Source organism: Thunnus albacares, chromosome 2 (genome assembly GCF_914725855.1).
Source record: "Thunnus albacares chromosome 2, fThuAlb1.1, whole genome shotgun sequence".
NCBI lineage: Eukaryota > Metazoa > Chordata > Actinopteri > Scombriformes > Scombridae > Thunnus > Thunnus albacares.
In genome coordinates, this window is record NC_058107.1 from 528,651 (window position 1) to 543,289 (window position 14,639).

The 14,639-nt window shown below is 40.7% G+C and overlaps 1 protein-coding gene across 4 annotated transcripts in view; it reads right to left on the minus strand.

The window, feature by feature from the left end:
- Nucleotides 1-14,639, minus strand: part of zmat4a (zinc finger, matrin-type 4a) — a 127,041-nt gene that overhangs the window by 26,650 nt on the left and 85,752 nt on the right. For all 4 annotated transcript variants that reach the window (XM_044361965.1, XM_044361982.1, XM_044361989.1 and 1 more), the window contains one exon: nucleotides 4,792-5,013. In XM_044361965.1, coding sequence (XP_044217900.1) covers nucleotides 4,792-5,013 — 222 coding nt within the window. The remainder of the gene's footprint in view (nucleotides 1-4,791; nucleotides 5,014-14,639) is intronic.

Genomic DNA, 14,639 nt, shown 5'->3' on the forward strand with positions numbered 1-14,639 from the left:
ACATTATCATTCATCTGGAATCGCGTTTCTGTCCTCCTTTAGCTGTTTCTGATCTCTTTTTATTGTTCAGACCCATCCAGAAGTAATCTCTTTCAGAAGAGCTTTTCTATTTGACCTTAACCTCAACATTCATCTCAAATTCGAATGTATCATAGTGAAAACACACATGACCAATCCTGATAATATAAATATACAGCATACATCATCCTCTGTATTTCTAGAGTTTCATGTGCTTTGCAGGCAGCAGGATCGTTTTGATTCTCATCATCATTCACACATTTAACGATCACTGAAGTCAGCTGTATAGAAACGGCTGCAGCAGTAAGAATAAAGAGATGCTGACCGTTCCCTCACATCCAACACAAGAAGCATCTGTTAGTGCCGATGTGATTTCTTGTTATCCTGTAGAGAACAAACAGACTCGTGTCAAATAAACTGACCTGTGCACCGACACATACGAGCTGTAAGACAGAAAAATGGTTCAACTTCCATCAAAACCTTCACACATCAGCTTCCTCCAGTCAGTCACGTCTGTCTCATCCTCTCCTTGCTACACATCTTCCTTCAATAATATATTGATATTATTGAAAGAGCATATTAATGCTGTATTACAGCCCAGGAAATAGTAGTTGTAATGGCTAAAAACAATCACACTCTTGCCTACGTTGCATTATTTTATGTTTAATATTTTCCTCTCTGGCAAGAAATTACATGACTAGTGAATGATTCTTGTGTCTGCTGATGTTGGAAATCACATTAGCTAGAGTACACAGTAAAACTGATTAATAAAACAAGGGAAATGACAGCATGCAGGTATATTAAAAGATTCAGTGTTCACCAAATGGCATCTCATGAAATAAAACATCAGTGTGTAAAATGTTGCCGAGTTTATCGTGAGCTTTTCTGCTTTTTTCAAAGATCAACATTTAGTTTTTAATGTCCAACAAGTCAAGACAAGATAAACATGACCTGGTGGCTTGTTGACAGCTGATCCAACCAGCCTGCCGTCTGGCTTTGCAGTGTCTGCTCGTCACTGTGAGAAAACCTCAGAGAAGTTTGTTACTCAGACGCTTCCACCACTGAAGCAGAGCAGATTTCTTTTAGCTGCTGCATGGAGACAGAATGAAGGGAGATAAAAGCTCTGTGTGTCTGATGTTTCAGCCTCTTATAGGCGCTCCATTATATTCCTGTGCAATTAAGAGAATTAAGTAGCAATCATCTCTTTGTATTCCTCAAGGTTTAGATAATTGAAGTGATCTATGGAACCATGTGCCATCATTAGCCGGGCCTCTGCCAGAGAAAGACTCTGGTTGAAAGTGATACTGCACTAAAATATTTCTCTTTAACTATGCAGGAAATACTCAACACATTCTCACAGCCAATTTATAATTCATTTACTTCTGATAACTGAACAGTATGGGGCCTTTATTCCTGCCATGGTTACCAGCAGCCAGTGTGAACAAACCAGTAACACCATCAGAGAGCTTGAATAAGTTTGGTTGATTGAAGAATTGGTTGTTGCCGAGTCTTTGTCCCTGTAAAATGCCGTCAATCAATTTGGGAGCGACAGCAAGTTCAAATCTTGTGTTTTGACCCTTTTGTAAGATCTCGGATCTGCAGGGGCCCAAAATCCCCAGATTCAGTTTGTGTCAACTGATTTTTGGTAATTTGGTTGATTACTATTTAAATTTGTACCATCAACTAAGGCAGCTGATGCATTTGATCTTGTGGCGCTCTCTGTGTCAAACCTTCAACGTTATAGTTTATTGTGTGGTTACATAAACCATTATCCTAAATACAGCTGTGTTTAATCAATCTATCACAGATTAAATGACACACAGAAAGCCTGGTATAGTATCATTCCAGCATAAGCACTGGTTTCTGGGCATATACTGAAGGTGCCATGGATGCCATGGTGGGAACGTGGGGGTGGCAGAGTAAACACAGTGCGGGAGGGTTGGAGGTTCCAGCTAACAGGTAAATCTATCCATGTGTCGAAGAACTGTCCGAGCTAAAAGTTCAGAATATTACAAATAACTGCGTTCACAGTTAGGAACGAGTGACTTTATCTGATTATGGAGTAAAATTGCCCATATTTGTCTTCATCTCAGAAAAAAACAACAGACTGAACTTTGAGAGAACAGTAACCAGCGGCAGTAACCAGAGAAAAGTGCTTACACAATCTGTCTGCATTAGTGTCTTAATGGACTATCTCCCGCAAATTAATTTTCCACCTCATTTACATTTCTGCAAACATCACAGTCCTCACTGTTACAGTAAATGAAACATTTCATCTCGACAATATCTACGATACACTTTGACCAGAATGAGCAGTAAGGATGGAACTGACTACTGGACCCTTTGCAGACTTGTTATGCCAAAATGATTTCGAGCCATTTGAAAGAGCGCAGGTGTACAGTCACATCCGTTTTTCTGGTAGCTGTAAAGCAAAGCTATATTTTCTTGTACCTACATAACTCTGTACCCTTTCTGCATCTACAGACAGCTATAAAACATTTACAGACCTCCTTTTAAAAAAAGCGGGTGTGTTTTTCATTACGGTCCGAGCTAAGAGCTAGGTGGGCAGCAGGTACAGCTGACCCCTGGAGGGTCCTTTCTACACTTCAAACACAGGAGCAGAGGAGAGCTAATGGCCTTCCTCCTCTGCGGATACTCTCCCTCTACCCCCTCCACCCCCCCCTCTCATTTCTTTACCATCAACTTTTCGTGGCTGTGCACCAAACAATATGCAGACCCCAGGATGACGGCACCTCCCACCTTCTTCTTTGTGGGAGCTGTTGAATATTTCATCACATGGCAATCTTCAGAGTCAGACTGCACATTTTCTCAGCAAGTTGAGAAGTGCAAGAGGATGTTGCTGGTGGTCAGCTAAAGGGAACGGCAGCGTCGGATGGGCCAGAGAGGAGAAGAAAGCAGCAAAAGGAGCTTGGGCTGAGAGATGAAAGAGGAAATATCGAAAAGTGCTTCAAGTAGAAGCTGTGAAGGAAGCATCTGCCAGCAGCAGCATCCTCTGCCTCCCCTCATGGATACCCGGCTATGCCTGCTGCGCTCCCATTCTCCTATCCACAGGCTCTCAGTGGTGGTTTTGCCTGATAGGATGATTTGCCACTTCATTACTAATTGATAATTGCTGGAGAGAAACTCTCATTAGACCAAGTGCTGAACAGTTCAGCTAACACGCTGACATTTTCAGCCTATCCAATGACTGTGTTGATGTTGGCGAATCAGTCTCTTAACACGGTGCAAAACCAGGCGCTGTGCAAAGGAGATGAAGCCACAGATAAAGACGGTTTTACGTTACAGACCATAGCCTCCGAGTGGAGTGGTGGAGACGAGACTTTGGTGCATAAATATAACCTGTATGCTGGAAAGTGTTCATGACATGTGACCATGAACCAAAACAGACCAAACTGTATTTCATAAAGACATCAAAAGTTAACATGATGAAGCCGAGTTGACATCAGACACTGGATTTGCCCTCAACCAGCCACAATGCACCTATAGACATAAAGAACCAATCAGGCCTGGAGTTAGGAGTCTGTGTCCAATCAGCTGTGAGGACTTGTTTCACCCATGCGGTGCAGTCACGTGCCAACGCCCTCTGGGGCACCTCTGGGCTCCTTCTGCTCTTCTGGCAGCCAGCCCTCCACCGGCTGGAATAATATTGTGTAATTGTTATGGACATATTGTGACTGGGAGACCATAAGCAAGAGCGTTCTCTCCTCCTCCTCCATAAAATTAACAGCTTGTGACACACTGGTGGACTCCAAAAGGACTCCAGCTGACAGCTCCAGTCGCGAGGGCTGAGAGCCAGTTCAGCAGTGGACAACTTACAAAAAGCTGCAATGTTTCCAAATGAATGCTGCTCTTTACAACTGATCAATATTACACATGTTACATTATTGGCTACCGTATCTGACTACACAGTCCCTCATCCATAAAGATGTCTACAAAAACCAAAGACAAAAAATGCAAAAGCAAGAAATACAACTTCAATATCCAAGTAAAACTGTGTGGAAGAGAAAATACTAACAGTTGCTCCATATACTCATATATATATATAACAATTAGTGAGGTAATTAGATGGATGATGTGCCCTAAAAATCTTCGTTTAGCGTGTTAGCATGCTTACATTTGATAATCAGCATTAAATACAAAGTATAGATGTAAAATCTTTGGTTCCAAAGAAAATAATCAGTTGCGTGGTTAACTTTTAATGGTGTGCAATAACAAATAGTAATGCAAAACTTCATTGATCCCCATGAGGGAAATCCTCCCTCACCTCCCTATCAGGCAGGTCAGAGGTCAGGGTCAGTCACTGAACGGCTCCCCTGCAGCCTGCAGGGTGTCAGTATCTTCCTCGAGGCCACTTCAGCTTCAGCGTGTCTGCTGACAAGGAGCTTGAACCATGAAGATCACTCTATTAAGGGATGATTTCTTCTCCCACTAGGTCACTCTCCTGTCCATTTAAGTACATTATACAGTGGATGAGAAGCCCTGCGGTCAGCAGGACTGTGTATCGTTACTTAACACCTTGAAATGACTGTTCTGTTAGTTTGAGTCTGACAGCCACTGAGGCCATGAGGTTCAGAGAGGTTGGTCAAAAATCAGCTCCATAAGGTTGTTCGTATATGAATAAAAATTAAAATGCATGCAATGGAAATGATTTAAACATAACAGTCAGACTTGGAGAAGGACTCGTGCATGAATTCTACTAAATCCCAGTAACATGGTGAAATGTAATGAGTCACCTCAGCTGTGCCTCCATACCTTTCATTTCGCCCATGTCCAGGGTCTTGCCCAGCTGCTCTAGCAGGTCTGCTCTGGCGGCATTCTTCTTGTGCTTTTTGCCATCGTAATGTTGCTGAGCCATGCCGGGGTTGTTGAACCAGGCGTTGCATAGCTGGCAGTAGCGGTCTGAGTCACGGCGCTGTCGTGGGGAGGTCATGGGAGACGTTTCTGGGGAGCTCTTTACAGGACTGGGGGAGGCCTCTGAAGGAAACACAACAACAAAATACAAAACTGAGGCCCTGCAGAGCTGAACAAGGTTTTAACTCACAGGCACAGGTGCCTCAGTGAGCTTCTGAACCTGAACCTTTACTGTTTTAATGGAAAATAAATGGTAACATCCTGATCTTCTGCCGACAAGAAGCACCAGCTTTGATAATCTATTTCTATTGTAATTGAAAAAAAGTCAGTGATGCACCACATCATCTGTTACACAAATGCCACCCACAAAGCAAGCTCTTTGTTTCACAGTGTGTTGTTAAAAATATTCTTTAAAATGCCAGTAAAACAGGATTCCTGGAGAGTCTAATGAAATCCAGAATAACCAAAATCCTTTAAGCAGAATTTTATTTTTCAAATCAGAATGAAACTGAACATGACGATGCATCAGTGCTTCAACTGAGGGCCATCATAAGGAAATGGTTTTCTCAGTTAGTGGAATAATTTGACTGGCCTGCACGGAGCCCTGACCTCAACCCCATCCAGCATCTTTGGGATGAACTGGAACGCCGACTGTGAGACGGGCCGACACCAGTAGCCAACCACACTCAGACTCTGGAGGCTGAATGGGAGCAAATCCCTACAGCCAGTGGAGGCTGTTCTAGCTGCAGATTGATGCTTACATGGTCAATAATCAAATACAGGTGTACTGTTTGGGTGTCTTCATACTTCTAGAGAGAGGAAAAAATCTGCAAATATTATTTTTTAATAATTGTACAATCATTTTATATTATTATTGCCGACATCATCAAGTTTTGGCTGAAACAATATGAAATTCTAACAAGGTGGTGGCTTTTCTATTTCCTGTGCAGGAAAACGCTGCTTAAAGATAACAGGAATAAAAGCGCATGCTGCCTTAAGACATCATAATTTTTAAAAAGAAACTGATGCTAGCAATATTTTTTAAAAAAAGCAACCAGAATGCAGACTACTAATGGTATGTCAACACAGCCTAAAAACACAAGTTGGCTTTTTAAAGTGGAGATTTGCAGCCAGTAGACAGAGAACAATGTGAGAGCTTTAATGAGCGCTGATCAGCAGCAATGTAGCGACGGTGGCGGCGGCGGCGGCCCTGCTATAGTGCAGCCCTCTGAATAACAAGCTGTTATCTCCATTAAATGCCTGAAGAGGAAAAGCTAAATTCTACTTGGCAAACGGAATAAAGAGCCTGCTCTTCTCGTTGCTGCCCACTTGTGCCTTCATGCATGGATGACGGCATTAACCCTTCAACGAGCGCCACGTTGCAACTGAGCGCTCCGCAAACGCAAAACGGTTCTATCAGTTTAATCACTGTTAACACTCGAGCGCTCGGCCCACCCTAAGTCAACGTTTAGCTCATTACACCAGTCGATGTTTCAAATGGTAAATCCAGTGAACAACAAAGGGGAGAGAGAACGTATATAACCTCAAATGTCAGCGTTTTGCTCTCTAAGTTCTCTGTGAGTCACAGCTGAGCCATCGGCACAGCACAGTTTACATTACGTTCTGCATTCAGTACTTGGCGGATGCTCTCATCCACAGCAAATTATGTAGGATTTGAATGTGTAACTTTGTGGTTATAGGGTGACCCCTCTAACTAACAGGCCAATGTAAACTGCCGGACTTCATTTATCCCCGTAGCTGCCTTTGCAACGAGGTCAGCGGGAGAACAGCAGCCCTACAGCTGTTATGAATCTGATGTCTTGCACAAAGGAAAGTAGCTTTTTCTAGGGAGTGATGTATATCTGCTGTACACTTCTAAACTAAATCCAAGAGCTCAAGATAGTAACTCTATATCCAGCCTACCCTCTAACAGTATAGTATATTAGAGCTGCCCCACATACAGCGTGCACACCACCAGGTGACCCACCAGCTCGCTGTCAGTCAGTAAATAAAGCTTTAAATAGTGAAAGAGCTAATAGTGTAACACTCCATCAAAGCTGTTTAGACACTTCTGGCATATGAAACATAACCTGAAAGCAAAACTCTGATTTTCAACAATAGCATTCAGGCAATTACTTTCCAGTACAGAGACAGATGACAGAGTGTGGAGAGCAGAGTTTAAAGGCTGAAAACTCAAAGAAGAAGAAACATTCACTGTTTGTGGAGATGAAGAAGTCAGAGAACAAAAGGAAAGGAACCATTGATTCTAAAACAACTTGACTTTAAACATTTCTTCATCTGTTTATGATGCTGCTGCTGGTTATTAATATTTAGTCACAGTTTTAAAGGAATAGTTTTGGGAAACATGCCTATTTGCTCTCTCTCATGTCGGTACAATAAACATGAAGCTACAGCCAGGTGACGGTTAGCTTAGCTTAGCATAAATAACTAGCCTGGCTCTGTTCACCTACAACACCTCTTAAACTCATTCATTCACACTTTCTATTTCATTTGTTTAATCTGTACAAAAAACTAAATGTAAAAACTACAATTCATGTTTATGTATGTTTATGTATGATTATGTCTTTTTTTTCACTCCAACGTTTCCTTTGAAACTCTGAGTTTGCTGTACTGACTTTTCCATTTCCAGTCTCAAAACAACTAGGATTCAAGTGTCCTAGCTTATACACAGGGGTCCCATCACACACCAGCAAAGCATTTTAAGCAGTGAAGTGCAAAGTACAATCACCTGAAAAAGCCCAAATTCTCTTACAGCTGTGAGAACTAACGGGACATTAACCAACACTGACGTTTAACATCAATGTAAATGTGCTCAACAGTTAACTGGCACCAACAGTCACTATAAAATAAATCAAAACTGACAAATGATAAAAGGAATTAATATTGAAATGTAACAGTGTCAATGCATGCATGATGTTTTACCACAACTCACATCAACATGATAAAGACCCAACATGTTCACTAATAAGGTAATACTTGATACATTTGTTTTTCTACAGTATTCCTCCATGACTGAACTGAAGCATGATGAATGTTTTCATGGTGATGTTTTGGCAACTGAAAGCTCTCAGTAAAGGTCAGTAAAAGGTCATCATCTGTGTTAAACCTCAACAATGACACAAGACATTATAACATTATAATAAATGTAACCAAAGTCATATTTATTCATTTATTTTTGGCCATGTGAGGGCAGCAGCCAGGCTTTAAATGCAACACTGACATATTATCACCTTATAAAGTTGTTAGTGAACATGTCATCCAGACATCCAGCTGGCTCCATTTAGAGCTGAACAATCCATATCTGACTCTGTCTGTTGGCCAACACCTCTTGTTGTTGCTCTACAGCGTAATTCAACCCATCCTGTTGTACTGTTCTCCTTGTTTCTTCTCCAACAAACTCATCAGGATTACACGTACTGCCTCCAAAATCATCTCCCTCACTCCCCCCGATTTCTCCAAACAACAGAACCATCACACGTCTTACACTCATAATAGCAAATGAACACGATCACACTACTGACATCTGGTTGTAAATACAGGACTTTAAAATGAAGAAGAGCTTCTTTAGCAGAAGTTTTGTCCCTTTTGCCTCTTTGACATGATTGTGTAAATATAGACTCACTTTGTGTGTGTCTGTATGCTTATATGGGTTGGGATACAGGCAGAATATAATGTTTATGTATCGAGTATATCAGTATGTTTCTGTGTGGAATATGTACAGACTGTGAATACAAAATAAAGACTCTATCTTTATCTTATAACTCCTCAGACAAATATCTGAGTTCACCAGCTAGTCACTAACTCTCTCTGTCTGCTTTGATGCTGGACCGGTAGTGTGCAGCAGGTTTTCTGAGCTGTCTGGAGCAGCTGGAGACGAGGTTGAAGAGATCGGGGGGAGCGAGTCAAAACAATGAGCTGAAAGACACTAAAATACTCCGCTGAGCCGGAGGGAACTGCAGAGCTGGGTGATATTTCTGTGTAGAATTGTCACTACCAGGTACACCTTTCACATAAGGCATAATCATTGATCCGTTATTGATATAAGAATATTGATTAGTGAAACTTTAACTAAAGAGTTTGCAGCCTAAACATAATCACATGTGGGATGAAAGACACAAACCAAAGTCTCTGCTATCAAAATCCTGCATTTTGTTCGTCCACCATCCACCCCGACCACCACACCAGTACAGCAGACTGCTCTTAGGTTTAGGTTAGAATCTATTTTATTAAAAAGAAGTGTGAAGAAAACATTGTAGAAAGTTTACAGGTCAAATCTCTTGTGTTAAAGATGCTCACCAGTGAAGAGCAGAGAGGAAACGAGAAGCAAAGAGGAGAAACTCTGGCAAATCATTAAAGGGACATGATTACAAGACCTGAGCAAAGATCATTTATCATCATCAGTGCAAACTCTCCATACAGCCACGTGTAATCACACTCTGATTTAATATTCTTACCGCCTTTTGTCTAGCAGCCCACTAGTTTTACCTAAAGTCTTTCTGTTCAGTACGCGGTGGCAGACTCCTCCTTCATAGCAGGCTGTGTTATTGCAGGATGGCTCTCCGGTCTCATCGATAACCCAGCAGGCACATAAAGGAATGAAACCCTTTCCTCCCATTTAGTGCATCATTAGAGTCATACTGTTTAACACCCCTCTGTGCTTTGATTGAGGGTTCAGCTCAGTTCAGAAGGCGGGGCTCGTCGCCATCGCCAGGAGGCAGATGGTGTCGGCTCGGTGCAGCACCTGCTGCGTAAAGGACACTTAAACTGAGTGAAAAAGCCCTCACCCATTTCTATATTATAGGGTTAAGAGTCAGCAAGATAGAAATGTGCCTTATTTTGCTGCACAGAGATTATTTCATGAGCTTTGGATGTATAGCACTAAGCACTGGTAACCACGCCGACAGGACCGCAGCTTCCTCCTGCAGCCGGGAATTATTTTGACATTGATGTCTAAGAACATTTTTTGGGGAGAATCATCAGTACATCAGGGTATGAATCATCTTAGCCTGATGGTCCTGATTTATCATCATCAAGTCAAGGAGACAGTACACATGCCACATTTCATAATGACAGCCTTGTAGCTGGTTAGTCAGAGGACACACAAACACAAACACTGCAGTGGTTTATTGGCCTGATAGGCCTCACTGCTGTCTGACCAGATGAGGCTGAAGGGTTCTGCCTGTTGGTTCACATTGTAAGAAGGAGGGAAGAATGAAGCAATCCAGCACAGAGGCTTAAAATGCAGCATTTCTTGAAATTCAGTTTCAGTCGAGTGCTCGTGCATTTCTTCAATAGGTGTTTTAGTGATACATTTTTATGAAGGGTACATCGGGCAATGTGAGTATTTTACTGTTGATATTTCTCTGAATATTTTTGGATTAAGGCTGCTAGAAGATTTTCTGCTCTGCCTTCCACTGTGAATGTCCTCAACATTCATGCTTTCAGGTATTGTCTTTGCAGAGAGACAAAACAGTAATTCTGTCTGAATCAATTCTGGGTCCATCCTGTTAAAGTAAGACTCTTAATAACGTGCACACACATAAAAAACAAGACTACAGTCTACTGCAGTGTGTTGTGATGCTAATCACCGTGTAGAGCGGCAAACTGCTGCATAGTTTTGGACAAATTGAAATTTTGACCTGATGATGGCGCTAGTTGAAAAGTCATCCAACAGCTGTCAAAGCATTTTACTCAACACCACAAGTTTCAACCTGCTGGTGGCATCAGACAGTAGGAACATGAATGCCTGTACCAAATATGACAACCATCCATCCAATAGTTGTTGAGATAAATTTGTGGTGGATGGACTGACTGCCATCTCTGCCACTAACAATGCAATGATACATGCAGATAGTGGAGTCAAAAATATCCCCTGTGTTATTTTTTAATCTCAGCACCAGGATTTAAAGGTGACTGAGCCTCTGTGCTTTAAACACTGGCAGCTTTTCCAAAGACTCCTGGTTTATACAGTGAGAACCTTTGCAGAATAGCCGCTGACATTTATACTTTTCCAGATCTTCAAGATGTAACTGGCCAGACAAATGCTTTTCTCTCTGAATGTTTGGACTGATACAATTACACCAGTAAAGATGAAAATAAAAAGACTGAAACACTGAACATTAGTTTTGTTTCTTTTTTCTGTTGTGTTTTTTTTCCTTATCTTAATTTACCCACTGCCACCTTTCATCTAATTCGTTTTTTTATGCAAGCAAATTCTTGTATATAAATTGAGTAAACAGCAGAAAGTAAATCAATATTAGCTGTGAGCAGCTTTGCCTTTAAAACAGCAGCAGTTCTCCTCAGTTCACTTCAACACAAAGTGTTTCATGGTGACTTGCAGGCAGGTTGTTGTAACCATCCTGCAGGAAGAATCTTCTTCTGTGGATTTATTATTTAGAACATCTCAGGTGCTTCTTCATGTTCATCCCAGACTGACTCCATGATGTTCAGATCAGAGACCATCTGTTGCAGGACTCATCTTCTTCTTCATCATCATCATTCTTCTAGTTGTTTATGACTCTAGCTGTCATGTCATGAATAAACTCCCTGATGGTATCACATAATGGATAAGAAACTTTTGCACATTCTCTATATGTAAATAAATATATTATAGGCATGTGCCTGACTCCAGTGTAGGACAGAAGTTTCATTAATATTTCTGCAGAATGGGACGCTGGTAGCTGCTGAGCTGTTTAAATGTGAAGACTTTATTGTACCAAATACATGATCTGCTGGTAGGTAGAACAGAAACTCTCATGCCTTCAGATAACGGGTCTCCTCTCCTTCACAGGACGTTTTCCATGGCAATAATTACTCATATTCACATCACTTACTGTCTCCAGGGAGATGCACCAAATACCACCCTACTTGGATGAAAAGCTTACAATTCAAAAGGCAGCTTTACACAAACAGCCGTACTGTATTTCCACATTAATGCAAATGCATTTTTACAAAGTACAAAGCAGCTTTGTTTGAGCTTCATCACAAAGAGTTAAAAGTAAATTAGGTTAGCTTTTAATACAAAGAACACTCTGCGCTAAACACTCAGATTACTCGGCTTTATGGTCGCTGTATAGATACTGTGTTGGCTCGGTCGGCTGTCAATTTACATCATATTCTAATTTACATTCTCTTTTGTCTTTTAGGAGGCTGTTTACATGAAAACGAAGCTCATCATTGGCTAGAATGGTTTAATGAAAGAACAGTAAAAATCCATTAAAATCTACAGTAGAGCAAATATATTTCTGTCATTCCCTCAAAGGCTGAAATCAAATGTTTCCATGTGCCACACTAATACCACATCTCCTCAGCTGAAGTAGAACATGTCATTTTACCGCCTGCACTAGTTTAGAGCTCTGAGTTGTGTTTAAAAGCCAAATCCTCTCCTTGCATGGTATTTGTATGCAGACAGAGATGCAGTACAAAGTAGACCTATTTAGTGTGAACAGAGTTATAAATCTGAGGAGATTCAGCATCTTTGAGGAGAGGGGATCAAAGTGCTCTGAATCCATGCAGTTATCTCTTCCTATAATGCTCTTCCCTTTTGGGCTTTCCGCTCCCTCTCTCCCTCTCTCCTCTGCCTACAAACGTTGCCTGAACGAGTCAGAAAACGAAACATTTTCTCATATTTTCACTCTGTCTCTGAGGAGGATTCACTGCGAGCTGTGCAGGAGAGTAAACAACAACAACAACAACAACAACAACAAAATACCCCATCTCCATCCTGGAGATGTATGAGTCTGTTAGGCTGAACCTTTTTATCCTTTAGTCTGTGTGAAGTTGAGAAAGTGTAAAAGCTGTTAACCTTTAATCCTACTGACTGCTGCACCTGCAGACCACAGCTTTACTCTTTATAATGTTTCACAGGTGCTTTATTCTCTCATTCCATCATTCATCACTTTGTTTGTTCCTAATGACTTCATATCATTGTTTTCTGTTTCTGTTTTAATTGGTGCTTTTTAAAGATACCAATGTATCTTTAAAAAAATGTCAGTCATTTTGAAGGCTTTATGGAAAGATTGTATTCGGGATAAAAGCTGCAATTTGTATTATAGAAAAGTATTTTGTTTTACACAATATGCAAATTAATTGTAATTTTCCTTAAATAATAATAATATGTTTTTTTTTCAGATGACATTTTTTACATAACTGATAATGTGTTAACATTTAACTATGGTGGTAGTTTATTCTTGGGGTCTCCAGGGACCCCGGTCGGTGGTCCTTGTTGGTAGTCTGAAGGTTCAACACTGACAGCAGTAATAATACTACTGCAGCACTGTGGTCCTGATCTGTTGATGACTTCTCTAATGATGAAAATGAGACTTAAATACTTAAACAAATAAAAACTAAACAATAAAGTAAAAGATGAGCAAACTGACAAATGAATTACTGCTTTAATGCAAAGTCTTATTCAACAAGCTAAATGCATCTGCAGAGACACACACTGTATACTTCTGAGATATCCTCTGTCCCCCAAAAATACCTCTTCTTGCCCTGTTGCATGAATAAGCAGCATGCATTTCATTAATGTCTCTGCCAGTAACGTTGGCGAACATAAAAACAGACAAGACCAAACAGCTGGCACAAACTACAACATCATGTAGGCTAGCACAATGACGTTTCAAAAACAGCTAACATACTGTTAGCATGGGCTCTAGATGTTACGTTAATGTTACTTTCAGTCAGTTATCTTTTCTGTTACTATCGGTAGGAATGAGTGCAGCGTTAACAGACTGTCAACCATCTAAACCTTCCTAGAAGGACATTAAAGAAACGTTACTGCCAGATGTTTCAGCTGCTCATCTGCAGCAGCACCCCGGCAGGAATCTGTACTTCAGTGAACAACTTGTCCATTGTGAGACAAACTCTCCAGCTACTGTAGCGAGCAGTATAGTGACAGTGCTTTCAAAGTTTCTGATGGTGCTGACTGAAACTCCACAAAACACAATGCACTGCTGTAACAGTCCCACTTTTAGTTAACAGGTGTATGACATCACCTGACAGCAAGTAATCCAATTCAAAAATATTCCACTGATTAATTTTATCAACTAACATCACTGCCAAGACTTTTGTACATGAAATTTAAGACTTTTTAAGGCCTTTTTTGAGGGAACTGAATCTGCTACTCTTCACAGGTGATCTGCACCAGATCTGCTAACCCTCCAATAGATGCCAACAACACCTGCAACCATGTACACATTAAAGATGGCAACAACTGCAGCCTCAAAAGGCTTAGAAGACATTTAAACTAGAAATGAACAAAATTTACTGTCAAAAACTTGACTAAAATGTCTTTAAACTTGGTTTGTGACTAAAACTAATTTACTTTTCCATCAAAATAAAACCAAAAGAAAATAAAACTCAGGGTCCATAAATTGGTTTCAGCTTTATGAGGATCTCAGAACTGAGCTTATGTTCTGCTGCACTGCATAAGAACGTCAGCAAAATCCCCAAAATGTAAATGTATGAAAATGTAAAACAGTCTGAATGCTGAGGCAGCTCATTTCCTAGTTTGAGAAATTGCAGGGAACCAGAAGGTGGCAATTTAAAAATAACGGAGCCCCTTAAACGCTACTGCTATGATTCATTCACTCATATAACTTTTGGTTACTGTTAACAGGTTGAGACATTTAGAGTCAGCAGAGCTAAATGTGAAGGAAGAGAGTCATGGTCTTATGAAAATTTTAGCTCAATTTTCTCCAAATCACATACCAGTAAATCAGTGCAGG